The 23,560-nt window shown below is 40.3% G+C and overlaps 1 protein-coding gene across 5 annotated transcripts; it reads left to right on the plus strand.

Annotated features, from left to right (window-relative positions):
• Window positions 1-1,607: 1,607 nt before the first annotated feature.
• Window positions 1,608-23,551, plus strand: LOC138970763 (nucleosome assembly protein 1-like 1). Of its 5 annotated transcripts, XM_070343270.1 has the most exons (17): window positions 1,608-1,704; window positions 3,201-3,235; window positions 3,632-3,684; window positions 4,216-4,348; window positions 6,303-6,444; window positions 7,218-7,316; window positions 8,726-8,792; window positions 9,071-9,141; window positions 9,591-9,659; window positions 10,800-10,939; window positions 11,337-11,482; window positions 11,974-12,002; window positions 12,747-12,863; window positions 13,501-13,527; window positions 15,805-15,855; window positions 16,672-16,692; window positions 21,590-23,551. In XM_070343270.1, exons 2-16 carry the CDS (start codon window positions 3,219-3,221, stop codon window positions 16,681-16,683), a joined length of 1,173 nt encoding a protein of 390 aa, XP_070199371.1. In that variant the 5' UTR covers window positions 1,608-1,704; window positions 3,201-3,218; the 3' UTR covers window positions 16,684-16,692; window positions 21,590-23,551. The 5 variants fall into 5 exon arrangements, with proteins under 5 accessions (XP_070199371.1, XP_070199367.1, XP_070199368.1 ...); XM_070343266.1 differs by lacking the exon at window positions 16,672-16,692; XM_070343267.1 differs by lacking the exon at window positions 16,672-16,692 and having other exon boundaries at window positions 8,726-8,787; window positions 9,069-9,141.
• The last annotated feature ends 9 nt before the right edge of the window (window positions 23,552-23,560 follow it).

Raw genomic sequence — 23,560 nt, forward strand, 5'->3', positions numbered from 1 at the left:
AAATGAGCAAGTTTTAGTAGCCTTTAATACGCATTTTGAGAAAAACGCTGCCCATCTCACGTATATACACGATTCTGTGAATTCGGCAATTCCGTGACTTCGGCACGACACACGCATAGATGTTGATTTAACACGGCATTGACTGTCACAATACGTGACAAATACGTACTTTGGGATCATGAAAAAATCAATACACTGACAAGGGAAACAATAGAATTGCAGCAAGATTATTGCCTACCCTGGAGACAAATTTCTCAGTTTTGGTCTAATTGTTATACCTTGTATGTTATGATTTGTCATTGTTTTCTTTTTGTAATTAGGATAAAGGGGGATAATTTGGACACCCTAAGATGGACGGCTGGCCCAGTATAGACTCTCAGCAAGCAAAGACGGTGGGGTTATCATCTCAAGATTGGGGTTACTCGGACCTACAGTGACATTATGCAAGTGAAATGAAGGATCGTATGTGTTTTGTCAACACACGGACTTGTTTCTTGAACTATTGTGAAACTTGAAGTGCAAATTTGTCGTCTAGTCGGCCGGTAAACTGAGCCGGACTCACTGATTTGCAAGCGGCGGCGCCAACTTTCCGAGTTTATGTCTTCTTAAGACCACTTTTCATGACTGAAAGACCAACGAGTAGAAATACTGCAATTTTCTAATAATGCTATTTTGATGTGGAAGTTAATTTTGGAAGAGTTACCTCATATATTATTATGTGTCCATCAGTCTCCAGGGGCTAGGCCTACTCAGTCTGGCGGTTCTGCAAAAACAATTCCCACTCAACACAGAACGTAGCCACACCGTATGTAGCCTAGTGGTGTCGTCCCAGTAGTACCTTACCCAGTCTGCCGCAATGCTCAGTTACAACTTAGGATTTTCGATGTGTGTGTTGGTATGAATTTGTGTGTTGGTGTCAGTGTCAAGTTGAACAGGCAAATATACATTTAAGTGACTGAGACCGTAAAACCGATACACCGGCCCCCACTAACGGGTGTGTGATGAAACTAAGAAATTAGACTTCACCGGCCCAGCTGACAGTCGCAATATCATAACAAACCGACCCCCCCCCCCCCCCCCTCCCCCTCCTGCTCCCCCAACAAGAGGAGCACAGTCGAGTCAGCCGGTCACTGAACAGCAGCGGCCGGCCCGCAATAACACCGACACTGAACGACACAACAACCATGCAACCAACAAACTAACCAAACAAACAATGGAGATTGATATGAACGCTAAAGACAAATAGAAGAACGAGTGAATGAAAGAATGTGATTTGTTTCCGCAACCCTGCAGCCTCGTCATTACTAGTACTACACAGGGTTGCCGCAGTCTCATGTTTTTTGTGTAAGGGAAATAATCATTTTAACCTCTTAGTAATAACGTAGTCGCTTCCCCTGTGTGCGTTTTCAAGATTGTGTAAAAGCATATTGATGTTGTACTGTGAGAATTATACTTCAATGGCATTTTATATTGTGTTAATATTTTAGACGCTGTCCCTAAGATATTTTTTCTCTCTGGTAGATCATGATTAAAAGTATTGATATTGGCGCCAAATGCGTTCTGGTGATCGCAAAAGCGATGAGATATAACGTCACTTTTGATTGGACCTCTATTTGTATGAGTAAATTTTGACCAATTGGCTTTCTCCTAGGAAAACAGTCTTTTGCTCTGCCACCATATTCCTCGTGCTCAGCCGGGAAGACGGTAAGCCATGTGCATCTTGTGTTAATTTCACTGGTTGGTTGAGGAATTTAACCATACTGACCTGGTTTGTAAGAAGATTTGATAAGTATTTTATCAGGTAGACTCTCAGATGTTTGCCATGGCAAGAGTTTATTATCACCGCTGTAACACTAACGTTTTTTTCCCCCATTTCGATCTCAGCCATTTTGCTGTGACAAAGGTCGGGAAAATGTTGGGGTTTTGTCTGAATTATGAAATAAACATGAGACAGAGAAATTTGAGAAATAATCAGAAAGTCTGTTCATAATTATATGCCAAGTAGTCCTGCTGTCGTCATGTGAACTTCACTGTCATCGTTTTCTAACGAGAAGTTTCACAGCTAACGGTGGTCTCACTCTTGACTCGCGCGTTGTGGTCAGCCAGGCATGGAGAAAGAATCTGGGTGCAGAGATGGTGACGTAAAAAATTTTCCACGCGGAGAGCAAAGACTCGGGAATAAGAGTTTAGAATTAGACTGTTACTTTAATAAGGTATTTTGAAGATTATGCCAGTTTACAGAACTGTTTCACTCGTAAATTCAGGGACGTTTTTCTAAGTACTGCAAGCTAAGCCTCTGATGAGCTATGAGTATGAATGTACAACCTTATTACCACTGTTTCTTCTTCCAGAATGTTGTGTAGAACTGAAGCTCTGTCAGTCCTCCTTTTGCAGTTTTCTAGTTCGAGTATTCCACTTCCTCATCTTCTACGTACTGTTTGTTGATGAATGGGTAGATAGTCATACTCATGACATCCAGTCTCAGTCTCAGTTCCAAAAAAGATATATCAAACTTGTGTTCGTTAGGCTGATTTAAGTTTGAGTGTTTCACTCGCATAAACAAATAAATGAGCTGCCCTGTTCATTTTGTGCAGTGTCCGCTAGATATGAATGAGTAGAGGACACCCTTTCTTTATAACGTTATGCACAACAGAGCTCGCGAGCATAGTGGCAGTGAGCCTGAGCTGGGATGTGCATATTTTATCAAGGAAAGGATGCCTTATTGAAGATATGCTCATGTAGCAGATACTGAATTTTGACCGAGACCGTGTCCCCTGAATAGACGATGTTCGAAAATAACTGTTAGGTTTGTATGGGTTGTGAAGAGGGAATACTCGCGCTTTTCATTTGAGGCAAACTTTCCCAGGTGAAGTTATAGGGCAGTGACTAGCGAGGAGTGTGTCCGACTCCAAACATATGGACGAGGAGCATGTGGAAAGATTGCCTCACTAAAAGCAAGAATATTCACTCTTTCACGACGTATACAAAACCGACAGATAATTTCAGTTATTTTGATGAATATTTCTCTCGAAAGTTTACACATCGTGGTTCATTGTTACTTAACTGTATTTACATCCAGCCTCACTTAGAAGGAGCACAACACATACAAAAAAAGTTGTTTCCAGAACATCTCACCACTGAGGCAGGCAAAAGAGTTAATGATCAGTATTTCACTATTTGTTTCTGATTCTGGTTTGCAGTGAAACTACCCGTGCAACATGGCTGAACCCGACAGGTGTGTTACTTCTGCTTAATCCTTTTTCATGGAGGCAGGCTGCTGTTCATAACTCAATTTCCTGGCTTTTGTACTGGATGGAAAAGCATCTCATTTATCAATATCAACTTTATGGGTTACAAATTGAAATATGTAACAGCTTTGCTTAACATTCATTGATTCAAACTTTTTGTTGATGTGGACCTTTCTACTTCAAATGCAGCTACTTAAAAAATACTGTCTCCAGAATGTTCTAGAAAGTGCACAGTAAAACTAAAACTGAAAGAACTTTTTGACTGACTTGATCTTCTGCCACTAGTACCAGTGTTTGGCGTTAGTGCCATTGAGTGATTGACTAATCAAACTTATTGTGGCATGAATACCATTTATCTGAAGGGTTTGAATTTTATTTTGCAGCAAAGCTCCTGATGTGGAGGAGGAAGTTGAAGAGGTAGAAGGCGAGGAGGAAGGTAAGAAATGTCAAGCAGACGTGGGAACCCTACGATTTCTCTGTAATTTGTACGCATGATTGTCTACAATATGAGCAGTACGGTCAGTGGAAAAAAATACGACGAGAACAATTCCTTGACTGCTTTTCTTCACAAGCGCATCCTGAAGCTGATTCAGTATTTTCACACATGATTACAGTTTTTGACAGTTAACTAGTCAAGTGAATGTTTAGTTTTTACCTCATTTAATGGAGTCACGGGTAAACAAACTGAAGACAGGTTTCGCAGTATCACGTGTCTGAATAAGCACAAAAGGTTGAAGGCCGATTTCATGAAGTGTATGTTTACTTTCAGTATTGTTTATTTGCGATGGTTTGTACGTTAATAAAGAGATAGGTAAAATATTAAAAACACACAAAGAAACGCACAAGTTAAAAAAACACACACAAGGAAACAAGAAAGTTTGTGGAAAATTTGACTTCTATCAAACCATGCTCTTGTTGAATTTTGCTCAAGATTGAAGACCTGATTGTGTACTTTCTCTTCTTACAGATGAGGCAGGTGGTGACACGGCGGCAGAGTCTACAAAGATTGCTGCACAGCTCATGAAAAATCCACAGGTGTTGGCGGCTTTGCAAGAAAAATTAGGCTCCATTGTTGGAACACCATCTGGTTATATTCAGTCGTAAGTATACTATTTTTGAGAATTGAACTATGCTTGGGAGGATGTATGAATGTTTATTTCTGTTGAAATTGAATTTCGTTTTTGCATTGGACTGAGAGTTTGAACGTATAGGAAAGGTACAAGGGTAGATGTGGATCACTTACTAAGTTACTTGTATATTGGTTTTTGGCTCACGTAAGTGTAGCCTATGCGATCGTAACTTTGTCTGTCTGTGCGTGCGTGCGTGCGTGCGTCTGTGCGTGTGTATGTCTGTGGTAGAAACTCTAACATTTGAAGACGTCACATTCCATTGACGTCACATTATGACGTAAGAGGGTTAGACGTCACGCGAAGGAAGTACTGAAAGTCTCGGTCATTATTATTTTGAGCGCGCCGAGACTAGTTGGCAGTCGTGTCCTTGTAAGTAGGCTACATGCAGACAGACAGATCTAGATCTAGTGTCTCGCTTTCTTGCACAGTTTCACCTATGCTCTTTCTGTGTGTGTGTGTGTGTGTGTGTGTGTGTGTGTGTGTGTGACGGAGTGATTGAGTTTGTGTTACTGTTTGTCGATTTCTTACGTGAGCCTTGATGGCTTCGCCTCTTGTTTTTTTTTTTTTTTTGAAATCAAAAAAAAGTTTTTGGGTCGGCGCCAAATCAATAGAGTCGGTCGGGTTACCCTAAACAGACATTTTTTTTTTTTGGCCTAACTGAATGTGTTTCGTCACCGAGAGGTCTGGACTTATTGAAAGTTATTGACTTAGACAGAAATAAACCGTTCTAGTAGATTTGTTGTCATTTAAAGGGAATTAATCTCATGTGATAACTGAAATTAAGCAGAAATGCGTATAAAACTTTGTCACTGCTGGGCATCTTCAGGGCAAAACTGAACGTAATTAAAGGTCATTGACAGCAATAAACTGTTTTAACAGGTTTGTTTGTTGTTTGTTGTCATCACTCAAATTAAGAAATAGGTCTAATGTGAAAATTGCAACGGTTATGGATATATTTGTTTGGCGAGTGGTATCTTCAGGCCAAAACGCCATTGAAAGTCATTGACTCAGGCAACAATCAATGGTTTTTGGCTCACGTAAGTGTAGCCTATGCGATGCTAACTTTTGTCTGTCTGTGCGTGCGTGCGTATGTATGTGTGTATGTCTGTGGTAGAAACTTTAACATTTGAAGACGTCATATTACATTGACGTCACATTATGACGTACGAGGGTTAGACGTCACGCGATGGAATTACTGAAAGTCTCGGTGATTGTTATTTTGAGCGGGCCGAGACTATTTGGCAGTCGTGTCCATGTAAGTAGGCTACATGCAGACAGACAGATCTAGATCTAGTGTCTCGCTTTCTTGCACAGTTTCATCTATGCTCTTTCTGTGTGTGTGTGTGTGTGTGTGTGTGTGTGTGTGTGTGTGTGTGTGTGTGTGTGTGTGTGTGCCAGTGTGTGTGTGTGTGTGTGTGACGGAGTGATTGAGTTTGTGTTACTGTTTGTCGATTTCTTACGTGAGCCTTGAAGGCTTCGCCTCTTGTTGTTGAGGTTATGGGCAGGTGGTCCTGTGGAATATGTGTTATATTCTGTCAAAAAAAGGAAGACAAGGTTAGTGCTTTTGTGAACAAGAAACAATTGACAAGTGGCTCTATCCCCTCTCCCCCGTTTCCCCGTCGCGATATAACCTTCGTGGTTGAAAACGACGTTAAACACCAAATAAAGAAAGGAAGACAAGGATGCGAGAATTAGCTGAATTTGTAGAGGGTGGATGGGATGAATTGAGGTAGATATTGAACATTTGTTATGGGATAGGGATAATGGTTGACTTGCATAAATTGATGGATTTTGTGGACATCAGGGGCAGGTGGTCCCTGTGAATACATGTATAAATACTCATTTTATGGTAAGGTATAAATAAGAATGCAAGAAATAGCCGTATTGTATGGTGTGTCAGTATCAATTTCATTTGTGCACACAGATTGCCCAAGCCAGTGAAGCGACGAATCAAGGCCCTGAAGAAACTCCAGAATGATGTCATTAACCTAGAAGCCCAGTTCTACAAAGAGGTGCACGTGCTGGAGTGCAAGTATGCCGCGCAGTATGCTCCGCTCTTTGACAAGGTCAGTTCTCAAGACTCAAAACCTCGAAAGATTTTAATGTCTTTATAAAAACAAGGAAAATTGCTTTGCAGTGTCAGGCGGTTTAGAACATAAACTACATCTAGTTCACAATTGCGCTGAAAACATCAAGACTTTCTGAAAAATCACTCGCTGAAACAGACGGAGCACATCTGCACGGACACGCACACTTACACTCAAGGACTCTTCCTCTGTCTGTCACTCTCGGCTCCCTTTTCCATAATTAACTTAAAATGAATTAAAAATCTGTGTTGAGCGCTCGGCACAATATCTGCGGGTGTTGCGTGTGATTGTTCCGTTGATAGGGAAAGCAAGTGTTAATTTGCAAATTATTCAGGACCTGCTAAGCTATTATTGTGGATGAATTGTAGCATGATTGTATTTCTTAGGGGGAGTGAAAGTTTTATCTGGCTGCATGTGAATGCTTTGTGCAAAGGTGAGGTTCTTCCTCCTTTATTTCTTCTGGTACATGCACTCGGTTTGCTCTGAAAAGCTAGACAAATTTCCATCACTGAAGCGGCAAAAATGACCATTGTCGTGGTTGAATTGTTGCGTTCCTTTATTTGGGATAAGAATCGGCAAATCTGAACTTTTTTTTCTTTTTTTTTGTTAGTAAAATTTTGAAGCTTCTAACCCCTTTCCCCATTGTTTTGGACATTTTTGGTTTTCATCTCTACATAAAGGCGGTCGCAATCCGAAATGATAATTGAAGTAAGCTGGTTAATGAATGGAATGTGTTATTTGTGTTTTTGCAGCGTTGTGAGATCGTGACGGGTAACGTAGAGCCTAAGGATGATGAGTGTGACTGGCCGTCAGACGATGAAAAGGACGAGGAGGACAAGCTGGCTGTAAGTGTAAGGACAACCAACTTTTCCCTCCTCTTGCTACAGTTGATCCCCCCTTTTAAGTCCCCCCCAATTTAAGACTTCCTCTCTTTTAAGACCTTCGTGTTTTGGATTTCCTATTCATATCCTCTGTAAATTTACCCCCATCTTAAGACTCCCTCCTTTTTAAGACCTGATTTTCTCAGAATTTTGGATGTTGACAAGTGGGGTTCCACTGTATTTGTATCATCAGTACAAGGATCATGCTCCTTGCAAAATGTTGCAAATATTGTGTTTTGGGATCACACACGTTTCAGCCAAATTGCTGTTGAAACAAAACTGTTTCATGTCAACTAAGGCATGATACTGAAAGTAAGTGTGTTCCTTGGGATAGTTGCGTGGTGGGGTTTCATGCTTTTCATCACAAAAACCCTTGAAGCTTGGCTTGTCAGATAACTGCAAATGTGTCTTAAGTTTAGAGTAATGTGATTGTAATGTGGAGAGGGGAGATAAACTTTTTAAGGCAAATAGATTTAGGAAAAGTACATGTAATATATACATTTTTGACTCACATGCGAAGCAAAAGTGAGTCTATGTACTCACCCGAGTCGTCCGTCCGTCCGGACGTCCGGAAAACTTTAACGTTGGATATTTCTTGGACACTATTCAGTCTATCAGTACCAAATTTGGCAAGATGGTGTATGATGACAAGGCCCCAAAAAGCATACATAGCATCTTGACCTTGCTTCAAGGTCAAGGTCGCAGGGGCCATAAATGTTGCCTAAAAAACAGCTATTTTTCACATTTTCTCTGAAGTTTTTGAGATTGAATACCTCACCTATATATGATATATAGGGCAAAGTAAGCCCCATCTTTTGATACCAGTTTGGTTTACCTTGCTTCAAGGTCAAGGTCACAGCAGCTCTTCAAAGTTGGAATGTATACATATTTTGAAGTGACCTTGACCCTGAACTATGGAAGATAACTGTTTCAAACTTAAAAATTATGTGGGGCACTTGTTATGGTTTCATCATGAGACACATTTGGTCACATATGATCAAGGTCAAGGTCACTTTGACCCTTATGAAATGTGACCAAAATAAGGTAGTGAACCACTAAAAGTGACCATATCTCATGGTAGAAAGAGCCAATAAGCACCATTGTACTTCCTATGTCTTGAATTAACAACTTTGTGTTGCATGACCTTGGATGACCTTGACCTTGGGTCAAGGTCACATGTGTTTTGGTAGGAAAAATGTGTAAAGCATGTGAGTGGTATGGGCTTTGCCCTTCTTGTTTTAGATGCAATTATAATTGCTTAACTCCAAAAACGACCCTGTCTGGATACTTATCAGTAATGGCTTCAGTTTTGTGTTGGGCATTGTCATCAATTTTTACTACAAAACATCCAAGTCATTTGTATGTTTTTCCTCCAACAGGATGAACTGAAGGAAAAAGCCAAAGTGGAAGAGAAGAAAGAAGAAGAAGAGAAAAAGACAGAAGAAGGTAGCATGTGGTTAACCGATGCTAGTTATCTTTGTAGTACTACTAAGAGTTTGGCAATGTTCAGTCCCAATGAGATCACTTCTTCATTTGTTAAAATATTGTCTAACCCCTTTTTCAGTAGAGTGTGAGCACAAATGTATGCACCACCTTCTTGTTTTAAATGTATTCCTTGTTGGCAATAAAGACACAAGCCAGATCTAGTACAAGGATCAATAATGAGCAAATTTAGAGTTGAGGTAACTGTTGTCTTTAAAATGGCCGCTTCTGACTGTGTGCAGAGATGAAGGGTATACCTGGATTCTGGCTTACCATCTTCAAGAATGTGGACATGTTGGCGGAAATGGTGCAGGTGAGTGGTTTAGACTCTGAACTGAAAACTTGTGAAGTTGAAATGATGCTCTGAAGAAAGTGTGATGGGTAGTAGCGATAGCTGAACATACTTTTAGTTTGATTAATTCAGGTTTTCCAAAGATTTAAGAAAGAACTTAATTTTTTTAGAGTTTTGTTTACAAGATCAAAAGGTTGGGGTAAAAATGGCAGGCATTGATACTGTTTTATAAGGCTAGTTGGTGTTTAGGCTTGTTCAAAGCAACAAGTTTGGATTTGATGCTAAATTTGTGAGATAGAGTAATTTTGAACATATTTCGAGTTTCTCTTGTTTAAATTCAGCAGAGACCCATTGCAATGTTGTTCTGTTGGATGAAATAAAGCAATGAAGAACATATGACAAATGTACTTGGCCAGGAAAGCCTTATTTTAATGCTGTTATGTTAGTATTGGGGATTTTTTTCCGTACAGGATCATGACGAGCCTATCCTGAATCACTTGCAAGACATCAAGGTCAAGTTCTCCGATGGTGAACCCAAGGTCAGTCTTCGTTGTGTCCCTTTGTGTTTTCCTTTAGCCTCTCTTTTGAAATCCTCAGAAATGAGATGATGCACGTATTGTTTTACCTGAATGTCAGAAAAGGTTTGTGGGTGAGGTTGTGTTGTGCCTTACAAGTTGAAACATTTAATTATTTGATCACACCCACTCTCATTTCTGTTGTTACCGTCTTGTAAATGAAATATTTTATATTTATACTTGGAGAAATGGATTTGTGCTTGTTTTGAATATTGGTCTGAATGGACACCAAAAGTCGACTAGCAGTAAGCATTAAAGGTGGCCTTTCATGACATGTATATTTTGGTGAAGATAATGGACAGCGTTGTTCCCAGGTCTTCGGTCATTGATACATACTTTTTTGATCTGACCCCTGTCCTTTCGACTCCCGCAGTGGGGCACTGTTATGAAATTAAAAGCCCCTCGTGTTTTTGGAACCACAGGAGCTTTCTAGTTTGCTGTTAGGTAGATTTTTGGTTCCTCTTTCCTGTCATGCTCTCTTTTTCTTCATGAATTCTTTTCTTTTTTCTGCCTTCTTGCTCATTCACCTGTATTTTTTCCAAAAATCTCTTCTCTTGCCGCTTGTCTCGCGATTCATGTATAGTTTAATCTGTTAGTGTTCTGATGTAAGTCCAGCAGTAGATAGGTTAAGCCTATTTTAACATACTGGAAACTGGTAATCTTCCAGTAGGTATTAATTTAGTTTTACTAAAGCCTGCTAGGACACAAGTAATGGGTTAGTGCATTTGTAAACAGGAATCGCTTGACAAGTGGCCCCCTTCATCCCCCCGTTCCTCGTCCTGATATGGCTATGCGTAGTCGGCTGGACGTTAAGCAACAAATAAACAAACAAACAAACTGTCCTTTCGACCCTCCGATAGTTTTGACATGTTGGAACTATTCTGACAACCAATTTTCAAACTGAGCGGCCAGAGCCAGTATCCTTGGACCTATACATATTTTTAATCCCGGTCCAACTGATCTGTTGCATTCTGAGGCTGGGAACAACACTAAATAGACATAAAGACATCAGAATGTGTCCTTTCATATGTCGTCTCCTCATATCAAAGGGGCCTTGCATTGCAAGTAGCACTGTAGTTTGACATGTACATTTTATGGTTGCAGGGCTTTACGCTGGAGTTCCACTTTGAGCCCAACGAGTTTTTCACAGAGACCGTGCTGACCAAACAGTACACCATGCGCTTCGAGCAGGATTCCACCGACCCCTTCTCTTACGAAGGGCCAGAGATCGTCAAGTGTACAGGGTGGGTAGCTTTTCTCTGCTTTGTTCTCGAGTCTCTATACAGACAGGGGAGGGTTCATACGTTGTCCTTTTATTTACCAGAAGAAATGGAAAGGTGTGCATAATTTATGTAGAACAGAGTTCTTCAGAGAAGAAAGTAGTGATGCTCGGAGGCTTATTTAATTAGAACTTTTTTAATTCTGTATTTGTGAACTCTGTGTGCATCTTTATTTCTTTGTTTCTGAAGATAGTCCTATTCCTGAAAACAAAAATAAAATAAAATGCTACCACTGTGAAATAGAAGGTAATAGAAAACAAAAGCAAACCATCACAAGTGATTTTATAAAATGTGTGTGCCTGAAGGCCTTGTGACGTTCCGCTCCACGATACGCTTGGCATATTTTGTGTTTTATGCACAGTTGCCCCATCACATGGAACAAAGGAAAGAACGTGACAGTGAAGACGGTGAAGAAGAAGCAGAAACACAAAGGCAGGGGCATCACACGCACAGTTACCAAGACAGTACAGAACGACTCTTTCTTCAATTTCTTCACCCCACCCCAAGGTGAGAAAATACATCTTCTGATGACGCTTTTTCATGCCAGACCTTGGAAGGCCAGAAGATATTGTCTATCTGCTAGCTGGTAGTATTACTTGCATCAGGCTCAGAAAACCAAAAACAAAAAAACCAAAAAAATTGAGAAAAGGGAACAATGTGTTAAAACTTATGCTTATACAGTGGAACCCCCTTTTCCGACACTGTTTTATAACTCCTTCTAATTTTAAGACGGGTTTTTTTTCTCAGATTTTGGGAGGTCTTTCCAGGGGGAACCACTTTATTTAGGATAGGGTTCTGTTTTCAGCACTTCTTATTGTGATTTACCTTGTCCAGGTGTGAAAGTGGGAAGTGAAAACCCCTTATTCTTCGACACTTCCGGTTTCAACCTTTCACATCTGTTTTGATATCGATGTAGTTTTGTGAAATTTGAGAGTATTTATTTGGCAGGCATTTGACTTGCAGGCATTTCATGACCTGAATGTGTTTTGTTGTTTCAGTGCCAGAAGGGGAGAATGAAGATGATATGGTAAGAGAATAAATATGCTATTTAGCGGTGGTTTTAGGTGTTTGTTTGTTCATGGGCTGAAACTCCCACGGCTTTTACGTGTATGACCGTTTTTACCCCGCCATTTAGGCAGCCATACGCCGCTTTCGGAGGAAGCATGCTGGGTATTTTCGTGTTTCTATAACCCACCGAACACTGACATGGATCACAGGATCTTTTTCGTGTGCACTTGGTCTTGTGCTTGCGTGTACACACGGGGGTTCTCGGACACCGAGGAGAGTCTGCACACAAAGTTGACTGAGAAATAAATCTCTTGCCGAACGTGGGGACGAACTCACGCTGACAGCGGCCAACTGGATACAAATCCAGCACGCTACCAACTGAGCTAGGTGTTTGAGTTGTGTTCTTCTTTTCATTCGCTTGGCGTTAGTTGTGATCAGTAAAGCATTGTCTTCAACATCTCTACAGACTCAAATGGGTAACTAGCTCTTTTGCTGTGGCATTTGATTACTTAGCATTTCATCTTGTTATAAGAAAAAAAGTGGTTCTTCCAGTCCTAGCTATGTAGTTAAGAGCAGTTGAAGAAAGGCTGAGGACAAATTGTGCATTGTCTTTATAAAAGAGAAGTAGTGGGATTCACACATCTGTTGAGACAGCATGCAGATACGGGAATTTAATATGCAACTTTTGGCTTGAACGTTCTATTTCTCTTTGAGTGCTGTTATGCGTGTGATTGGTTGAAAGTGGGACATGTACTGCTTGCAGGACGAGGACACAGAGGCGTTGTTAGCAGCAGATTTTGAAATAGGTCACTTCATCCGTGAACGTATAGTACCACGATCAGTCCTCTACTTCACAGGGGAAGCGCTAGAAAATGATGAGGTAAGTGCCCTGATGTTGGCTATGACTAATGAAGCGGACATTGAAAAAAGGCTTGATTATATTCTGAAATGACCCCATTTGTATTTTAACAAAAAAAGGTCATGTATTGGGTAATTGTGATTTTGTTAAACAAAAATCGGCAAACCTATCACCTTGGTGCGGGCATGATTAATTTGGGAGATGAACCTTGTTCACTTGCCTGTCTTTGTTAATGTTTTGTGATGTCATTGTCAGTGATGATAATCGGTGTAGAGAGAGGGGAGGTCGCTTGTGTCAGCGCCGTCACTGGCAGAACCCACTGACACTGACCTTCACCTTAAAGACCTATGCTTGCCGCACGGCAGTCTGAGGCACTGACACTGTACTCGTTGGACAGATTATCTTTAAGGTAGCAGCTTGGGTTAAAATATATCACAGCTGTGAAAGTGTGACTATTTGAGGAAGATAAACCTAGTTTGCTTGTATTATTGATTTCAAATTTGTATACATTCATAGAATTTTGTTTTGGGACATTGAAAGATTATCTGATACTTGTGTACGAAAACAAAATGAACAGGAAAGAGAGAAACAAAACGATAGCTTTGAAACCTTGTGGACAAAAAGTTATGTTGCTGACGGTTTTCTGTTTCATTTTCAGTATGACGACGAGGATGGTGAGGAGGAGGTATGTACGCAGTTTGCTTGTTTTGTTTCCTTTGTGCTGGTTTGTACCATAATATATGACTTCCATCTTTTCACAAATTCTATAATCGTCCTGCCATGAAAAAAACTGCAAGAAGAGGATGTTAATGAAATGTTTCGTGATGTCAGTGATGATGATCAGTGTAGAGAGAGGGGAGGTCGCTTGTGTCAGCGCCGTAACTGGCAGAACCCACTGACACGACCTTCACCTTGAAGACCTACGCTTGCCGCACGGCAGTCTGAGGCTCCTCAGTCGCTGGACACAAATAATTGGAGGGGGGGGGGGGGGGGGGGGGGTTGGGTTTGATTGCATGTTGCAAGATAGAGAGGCACAGAGCTGGGAACCCATACAATTTTGCTGTATTTTGTATGCATAGTCTAGAATACGAGCAGTGGGAAAAAATATGCGTGAAAAATTCCTAGACTACTTTTCTTCACAAGCGCATCCACAAGCTGATCCAGTATTTTGACACAGGATTACAGTTTTTGTCAGTAAACATTGAAAGAAGCATTTGTTTTAAACGTATTGGTAAACTTAAAGCCATATGTACTCGATGACTATACACGCTAATTGCTTTACCAACAGCTGGAGACATGCTAAATTAAGTTCCCTGCAAAATATTGTGGTCTAGGACCCCTTAAATGTTGAGATATTTGAATTTTCATTTTGATCTGGATCGTCCTATTTATAGATTTGGCAACACATGTAACGTTGATGCAAGGGAGAGAACTCCGCGGCTTTGTTGACATCCTCACTTTTTCAGAGGCTAGAACAAGCTGTAATGCATGTATTATGGTCCGCGCATGGTGACATATCGTCATTATATGGTCTTATGGTGCGTTTGACATCGATTGTGAGCAAACTACACTTTGTAAACACGGGAATGCGTTAGTATGCCTTTAAGTGACAGTGCAACAGACGCATGTGAAACATGTTTGAATCATGGATGTTCAAATGCTGTGTGGAGTACGCTCACTTTTCTTTAAATACACCAAATTTGTTTGAGAATACTAGTGCAAAAACAGGGGTTCCCAGGTCTGGATAATGTATGACTTCATCTTTTTGGAAATTCTATAATCGTTCAGCTATGAAATCAACTGCAAGAACAGAATGTAGATGAAATGTTTAGTGATGTCAGTGATGATTATCAGTGTAGAGAGAGGGGAGGTCGCTTGTGTCAGCGCCGTCACTGGCAGAACCCACTGACACTGACCTTCACCTTGAAGACCTACGCTTGCCGCACGGCAGTCTGAGGCTCCTCGGTCACTGGACACAAATAATTTGGATATTTGGGGGGAGTGCAAGATTGCATGTTGGAAGATAGTGAGGCAAGAGTTTAGTAAACGTTTGGACAGATACTGCATGTACTGGGTAATTTTTCGGAAGAAAATGAATCTTTAAAAAGAGCAAGTATACTTTACTATTGTTGGCTCTGACAACATTGATACAAATTCAGGTTGATTTTCATACTCAAATTTAGCACCCTTGCTTATGACCCTTATGAGAACCCAAATGTTGGCAAAGAGGGAGTGGGCTGAAAATCAATCAATCAATATGAGGCTTATATCGCGCGTATTCCGTGGGTACAGTTCTAAGCGCAGGGATTTATTTTATTATTTAAAAAAATTTTTTTTTTATGTAATTTATATCGCACACATATTCAAGGCACAGGGATTTATTTATGCCGTGTGAGATAGAATTTTTTTACACAATACATCACGCATTCACATCGGCCAGCAGATCGCAGCCATTTTGGCGCATATCCTACTTTTCACGGCCTATTATTCCAAGTCACACGGTTATTTTGGTGGACATTTTTATCTATGCCTATACAATTTTGCCAGGAAAGACCCTTTTGTCAATCGTGGGATCTTTAACGTGCACACCCCAATGTAGTGTACACGAAGGGACCTCGGTTTTTCGTCTCATCCGAAAGACAAGAAGATGTCCATGGTTTTTTTCTATTTACAAAGATCAGGCCTGTTGCTTTCTGTCTTCGTCTTGGTTATGAAGAGAATTGACTGTTTCCTGCTATGCCGCTGCATTTCATCTTCGGGTCTGAAGTTCATGTGTCACATAGTATCATTTTGTACCTGAAAACAAATATGAAATGAAAACTTTGCAACAGCCACTTCTCTGAAGCGGGTTCCATTTCAAGGCATAGTCTCAACATCATATGATTGTCCTGTATGGTGTAGGTACTAGATGGTATTACAATTGTTACCTGTAACCTTAATCCAGATCAATGGTCTTTTCCAGGACGATGGTGAAGATTATGACGAGGAGAACGACCCAGACTTTCAACCAGGGGTAAGAATTGTAAATGTGTAGTGTACCTATGGCTTTTTACATGTGTCAGGATTTTATCTCGTTGTAAACGTAAGAAGAACGGGTGTTGCGTTTTAAGACCAGGGAAGGGGGCGTTAAAGTGTTGTTCAGTCAATGCTTGGTTTAGAAGAAGAAAGGTTGTTTCTGGTCACAATGGAACTCTCACCAACTTGGAACTTACCTAGAGAAAAAGAACATGGAAGGGGGTCCCTGGACCACTGACCAAAGAAGTTTTGACGCATGCATTTTTCTGCTCTTCGAAGCTCCTGGATCAGAAACAAACTTTTTTCTTCGTGTGCGAGGCTGTGGAAATTAATCTGGCAAAGTGACATCTGGTGTGTTTTTAGTGGAGGTCAGGTTTATACTTAGTTAGGATGCACTTTCTGATCAACAAATGTTAGCACAGATATCTACCTTGAAGAGGTTGTATAGGATTGGTACAGTTGCTTGATTGTAAAATATTTCATGAAGAATGCAATACAGTTTTACTGTATCTTGTATGGTAATTAGTGTTGTCACTTGGAGGAGAGCAGCTGAGCCAGTTCTCTCCCCTGGCATTGTGAGTGCAACACTTGTTGAGAGTGGAACTATTGTTTTCGTCACAAATAATCTTGCACAACATTTATGTCAGAGAAACGTTGACTTTCTGTTTGTTAATTTGGTTCATTTTTCACAAACATTTTTGCTCAATTCGCACCTTTTGGGCCATTTTCTTGCCCTGGCCGTCAAGTTGGTTTCTTGTGAAGTCATCATCGTCAGCTAATTCTCGCCTGTCTGATTCTCTTTTGTTTCTTGTAGGATCAGGCTTGATGATCTTAGGTAAATACTTTCCTGTGGTGTAACGTGGTTACATACTGCACTGTTGTACCCGTCAAAAACATAGTGACGTACAGTGTACATTTAGCCCAGCTTGTTATTGTAGCTCTTCTTGTGTCTCGTTTCCTATCACTACACAGTCACATTCAGTTTGCTTTCAGTCCCAAGCCTGGTGTGCCGCTTGTGTTTCTTTTTTCTCTGAAGCTTTTCGTTATTTTGTGGCAAAGTACGTAACGCTGAAACGTGTTCATGTGATTTTGTATTGTCGGATGTTCCTTGATAACACACACACAACGCATGGGCACGAGCCTGCTGCAAAGGGTTGCTTGGAGTTGGATCTGCCTTTCCATTAACATTTCTTTGAAGTTTAGTTGCAACACAACTTAATGTCTCTTTGAAATATGTAACGATGAAAGCAACAGGAATTGCAGAATAATATGTGAAGGAAAGCATATAGCAGGGGTCACTAGAGTTCACTATAATAATGATGATAATAATAAATCACTTTTCTATAGCGCAAGTCCCGATAACAGCTCTACTCGCTTCACAATTCAAATGCAAGAAACAAACATCACACACAAAAATGCGACCTAAACTAACATAGCAATACGACTAAGTACAAGCAACCACAGCACACACACGGGCACTATGGGAATGCATAAGGGTTTATAGACTGCTGTTCATACTATAATTAGCAATGACATGAAATTTTGAAATTAATGGTTGAATGACAAGAAACACACCATTTTAAAGAGATCAAAATTCTGAGCACATAGCAATTTGTTTTATTTAAATCGGTGCAGTAGTTCTCGAGATATGGTCATTTTAGTTAAGAAATTTTGGGCGTCATTTGAGGACAAAGATAGACATGATTGCTGTGGCAATGACATGAAATTTTGAAATTTATGGTTGAATGACAAGAAAAACACCATTTTAAAGAGATTAACATTCTGAGCATATAGCAATTTGTTTTATTTAAATCGGTGCAGTAGTTCTCGAGATATGGTCATTTTAGTTCGAAATCACTTTGCTTTGAGCGAGCCGAGATCGCAACCTCTTCAGGCTTTTGATCTACCGAGTTTCACATTTTTCAGGTCCAGTTTTGCGCAGCATAATCGTTGGGAATAAGTCATTTCTCGCTCGATTCTTTTGATTTTTGGCTTAAATGAAACAGAAGTTAATGTTTTATAAATAAACTGCATTTTAACCGTGTATGCCGATGGAAGTTTTCAGACCAAATTTTTAGTGAAACTCACACGAGTAATATTCACCGACATGCTGACAGAGATATAGCTTCCGGTGGTGCGCGGTTTTTTGTATGGGAAAGATGTAAGGCTTGCAAAATATCACAGCCCTCCAATGAAAATTACGGTATTCCGAGCAGTTTGAAATGAACTGGTCATCGGCTAAGAGTGATGCGAAAATGGCCGCGAGAGGCAGTGAAGACGAACACGCACTTTCACACTCAAAATATTCCAAAACACATCTTTTATTAATTTCATACAGTAAACTTTGTTTTTGAATCATTTCTTTATTCATTCCTTTTTTATTTGATACATATGTGACTCACAAACATCAATTATTTTTCACTCAAAGTGAAAAAAAAAGTGCCTTTTCACTGTGTCCTCAGTTGACGCTGGGCGATGTGGAAATGCTACTATAATATTAGTTGAACACATTATTGAGAGAAAACAATTGACCCCCTGTCGATTGTTCCAGCAAGGTTTTGCTCAGAACTGATGGCTTTTCATGAAGACTCTGATTTCAGACCTCTTCCCATAAAATGAGAAATTTTCTTCAAGGTAAATTTCTGTTGCAGTTCTTTCTTTTTTAACCATGAGTTAACTTTTCTTTGCGGCAAAGTTCGGCTAATTTCCACAAACGTTGACCAATTACTGCACCTTTTATCCCATCTTAATGTTACTAGTGCATGGCTGGGGGTGGTTCTGCATTATGTGGAAATGAAAATCAGGAGACAGTCACTTGGCTGTACGTCTTTGTGTGCAAAGGGTCTTTTGCTTCATTGAAAACCATCGTTTGTCAAGATTTTGATGTTTGGCAAATTCTTAGCTTCCCGACTGTAACCCTCCTCCCTCCCCCATTTCCTTTCTTTTGTTTTTTGTTTGTTGGGGGGGGGGGGGGGGGGGGGATGAAGCGTTTCCTAGAGATGTAGAAAAAAAAAGTCCTGTGATGGGCACACACTCGTGCTGAAGCTTGTAGCTTCTGTTGCGTGTTTGCACTGGTTAATTTGCATGTGGCTGGAGAATTTGCATGCCGAGCAGTATGTTTCAATTCTCTCGCAGATATAATTACTTTGCTATAACATCTTTGGTTTTTTTCAAATCTTTTATTTTTTATACTAAATTATTTGCACATGCATGTGTGTAAAATGCTTTGTAGACAAAGCAAATAACAAAACTGGTAATTTTTTTGCAAAGGCTGTGTGGTGTAAGTGGCATTGTGAGATGTTTTTCATTACAATTTTTTTTATATCGCTAAAATTCAAATGAGAACCCAGATGAAATTGAATTGTGCCATTGTTTAATTCAATGTTCAGTTGTCCAATTTGACTTTGTTTGCTTATGCATTGCTACACAAATTGTGTGATGTTCAAAATTGAAAGTGTAGATGTGTAGAGAGTTAATTGTAAGTAATACAGTAGAACTCCCCCTTAGCAACCCCCCTGTTTACGACCACCCCCTTTTTACGACCGATTTTGCTACCACGGATGCATTCTACTATATAATGAACCCCCAGTGAACGACTCACCCCAAAACGCGACTTACGACCGAGCTTTTGGGGATGAATTACGACTTTCGCGCATTTGTAGTCGAGCAGACGAAAACATTACATGGCGGCTCTTGCTCCTCGAACTATCGCGAGACGAAAACACTAAATCTCGCGGACGATAGAATCCGCGGTGACTTCCTTAGGAGCCGGGAAGACGCAAATCCTGTGTCTCGTCAAGGATAATGACCCAAAACGCGACTTACGACCGAGCTTTTTGGGAGGATTTACGACTTTTGCGCATATTTTGAGCAGACGAAAACACAACAGGGTGGCTCTCGCTCCTCCAACTATCGCGAGAAGAAATAAAAACGAAATCTCGCGAGCGCGAGATCTTGATACATGCGGTTTTTTTCTGCACGCTATCTTGTCACGACGACTGTTTTGTTGACAAACGAAGATTCGCGAAAGAAAAAGAAAAGCACCGACTCTTGAGTAGAGAGCTAATAAAGTAATCGCTAATCGAGCGAAGTGACAATCCGCGGCGACTTCCTTGGGAGTCGGGAATACGAAAATCCTGTGTGTCGTCAAGGATAATGACTCGGTGTTATCTAGATGGTGAGAAGGATAGCGAAACGAAAGTACGCAAAGAGAGGAGCCTGTACGAAGACCTCAACGATCGTGGTTCAGGGATGCAAGGCGACGAATCATTCATATGAGCGGAAAGATGATTCGGGAGAAAAGTTGTTATGCTTTCTATCGAGTTAGGACATTCGGATTTTACTGGTTGCTCCACAATGTCAAATGTGCTTCACTCAGCGGGGAGCGAGCATTACGCCATGAGCAAATTTTCTTTTAGAAATTTGAGTTCAAGTTGTTCTGCTGTAATGTGTTAGGGTGTGTGTGTTTTGATATGACAGTAAACTGCAACTGTGTGTTTGTGTGTAAACATGACAGTACATACACTGCAACCAAATTCATGACCGACCGGCCAAAAACTTAAACCCCCCTTTTAAGACCCCCCCCCCCCCCCCCCCCCTTTTTACGACCTAATTTTCAAGGTTTTTCCAAAGTCGTAAACAGGGGGTTCTACTGTATTAAGAAAATGCAGCTCACAGTCTGATACTCGTTAACTGTGACAGGCAGTTGGAAGAAACAAAGTGCAGCGTTGTTGAAATATACAGCAGCTGTTTTGCATTTGAAAAAGATGGGTTTATTGTCATGATTATGCTTGTTTAAATGGTGGTATTTGTGTTCGATTGTTGATCTGTTCTTTGCCTTCTTATGTACATGTGTAATGCTTGTTATAAGCATGAAAGTGGGGGGGGGGGGGGGGGTGTTAATGAACTCTTGTCTTAACATTTCTCCTTTACTTTAGTTCTACTATTTTTGTCCTCACTGGGGTTGATAGTAGTAACAAATGTCAGGCGGGACTTGACAGTGACACATCACATTTTTAAGATGTATCCTGCAATGATTCAAAAGCATTTGCTTTGAATTTTGGGCAATGTCATTTTAACTGAAAGTCACAAATTTAAGGTGAGGTTAGCAGCTACTAACAAATTATGAGTAATGATGAGAAGAGGAAGGGAATTAATAGTAATGCATAATTGAATGAGTACCCTTGCTCGACTAATTATACTGTCTTGTTATTCTTTTGTCTTCTTTCAGTGTCACTTTCTGTCTAGGAAAGCAGTGGTTTAATGATAAAAAGGCCAGCCACAAAACAAAACAAACATCAGCTTCTGTGTCGGCGCTCTCCCTTTCACCGTTTCAGTTGCATTGGTACCAAAACAGTTTGTTGATCAGAAAATGCTGGGCAGGGGTTGGGTGCTGATGTGAACAGAATCGGTGGTTTCTTCCGATAACGTTACTTAGTGTCTTGTTTTGTTTTTATTGCTGTTGTGTGAAGAAAACAAATCTGCGTGTTTTGGATTCTTGTTTGGTAGATGCTTACTTTTTGACTGATTAGAGTGAAGTCCTTTTGGGAAATGAGGTGTTAATTGCTCTGAATGTATGGATTTGTAAAAATATGAAGGATCTCCTATGATCTGACTGAAGACATGACATTTAATTTAAGTGGGCGTGAACATCTGTAATTTGAGCATAGTTGTGGTGGATTGGAGTCTCTTGGAAGCTTGGATCAAAATACTGATTGTTGTCTTTGTTTCAGGAGGGGGGCGAAAAGCCAGCTGAATGCAAGCAGCAATAGGAGACGCCGCATGCACATAGCGCAGCAAGGAAGAACAGTCACACCAGGATTCACACTTTGAAAGCAACACCGGATTTCACACCCACAGCAAGAGAACGTCAGGATCAGTTCCTGCAAATACATTAAATCGACTTTGTCGAACGGTACCCGCACATCCTTTCAAGCCACCACCTCTCCGTGTCTTCTTCAGTGCTCCCTTCCTGCAGAAGCAACATCAAATTACAGCTCACTTCATACAGGCGCTTGCATCTTTTGAAACCTTGTCAGAGGGGATTTCATCCTCTGATGATGACGTTGCATGTTTTGAGTTCTTTGTGGTGGATCAGCAGCTGAACAGCCGTGTTTATTTGAAGAGGCACCGAAAGCAGTGATTGGATTTAACTCGTTTTTTTGTGATCTGTGCTTGGGATGTTGTTTTTGTTCATGTAAAGAATTTGTTTTTCCCAACAATCCCAACCCAACCCCTTTCCCTTTTACATCCCTATATCCCACCTGACCCGCTTCTATTTGGTGGTGTGCTTCTTTCTCCGATTTATTGCCCAATTTATAATTCCACCTGCATAGGCCTGTTTGTAATTGGTTCCCTGCATGATTCAGCCTGATTCCCCTATCGATGCTGCAGCCAACGGCCTCTGAAAGAAGTGTGTGTTAAGCGTAGGGAGATGCTCGTTCAAGTTAGCTCATTTATGGCAGTGTTTTCACCACACAATTGTTGACGTATTAATATTTTGTTGGAAAGGACTTGGATCGTTACATACAAGTGTTCGTTACAAATACGCCTTTCTCAGGTCTGATCAGTTTTGTCCTATCCATTAAGTTTTTCTGTATTTGACGCTGCCTCTGTGTGTGTGTGTGTGTGTTGGACGATTGTGTGTGCAGATGATCAGTTTCATGTGACTTCTCAGACTAAAGTATAGCTCTGGTGGTGCGTGCCCCTTACTGTTTCTGGATTCTTCGGAATGTGATATACAAAAAAAACACTCATTGCCTAGCAAAACATGCATGTAGAATTCATGTTGAAACCCACAGAGCAGAGCAAACATGATTATCATTATACATCGTTGACAAGTGAATTGTTTGCATACTGATTTTGTTTTTGTTCTTTCATAATTCTGAAACAAATGCTTGAAAATCTTGCTCAATGGCTAGGCGTGTGAACTATTCCTGCCCTAAACTCTCCAGTAATGAGGACCTAACAGTAAATAAGGATTAAGAAATGGAAAATGATTTGTTTCAAATTTAAGTTTCACTGCAGAAAAAGTGGAAAGCAGTTGGTGTTGGGTGAGGTATGTCTAGTCGCCAGTGTTGCGAGACATATTCATACAATGAGTTTAAGAACTCTTGTAGAGTTTAGAAATAAAGTTTGAATTATTCTGTAAAAAGTTTTGAGCATTTCCATCTTTTTTAATCTTTTTGACTATTTTTGTTTTTGAAGATAATTGATCTTGAAGTAAGCTTGCAGTTTTGTCTTGTTTGTAGAGAGTAACAGCATAAAAGGTTTACGTATCCAGAGTTACATATTTATATATGTGAAGAGCCGAGTGCAAGAATGAAATTTTTTCTGAGATGCCAGATCTGCTTTTTCCTTTTCCCCCCTCCTTTTTTCATACTTTGTGAAAAACATTCAGTTGCATTCGTGATGATTCATTGAATTCGCAATTTTTGTTTGACTATGCTTTGCGTTAAGAAAAGTACAAAATAATTAAGAAAAAATACAGATGAAACTTTCTTAGGAGAAAAGCATGCTTTGATGTGAAAAAGTTGAAGATGCGGTCTATTATAATGCCACCGTTGTTTACGGCTTGTGAACTTTTCCCCCCACAACACAATAAAGAATCAGTACTTTACAAAGTACATTGTGAAACAAACATATATTTTTAATTGCAAATGCAAATTAAATGTGGGCAAGTTAACACAAAAAAAGGTGTTTCT

Source organism: Littorina saxatilis, linkage group LG7, assembly GCF_037325665.1.
Source record: "Littorina saxatilis isolate snail1 linkage group LG7, US_GU_Lsax_2.0, whole genome shotgun sequence".
NCBI lineage: Eukaryota > Metazoa > Mollusca > Gastropoda > Littorinimorpha > Littorinidae > Littorina > Littorina saxatilis.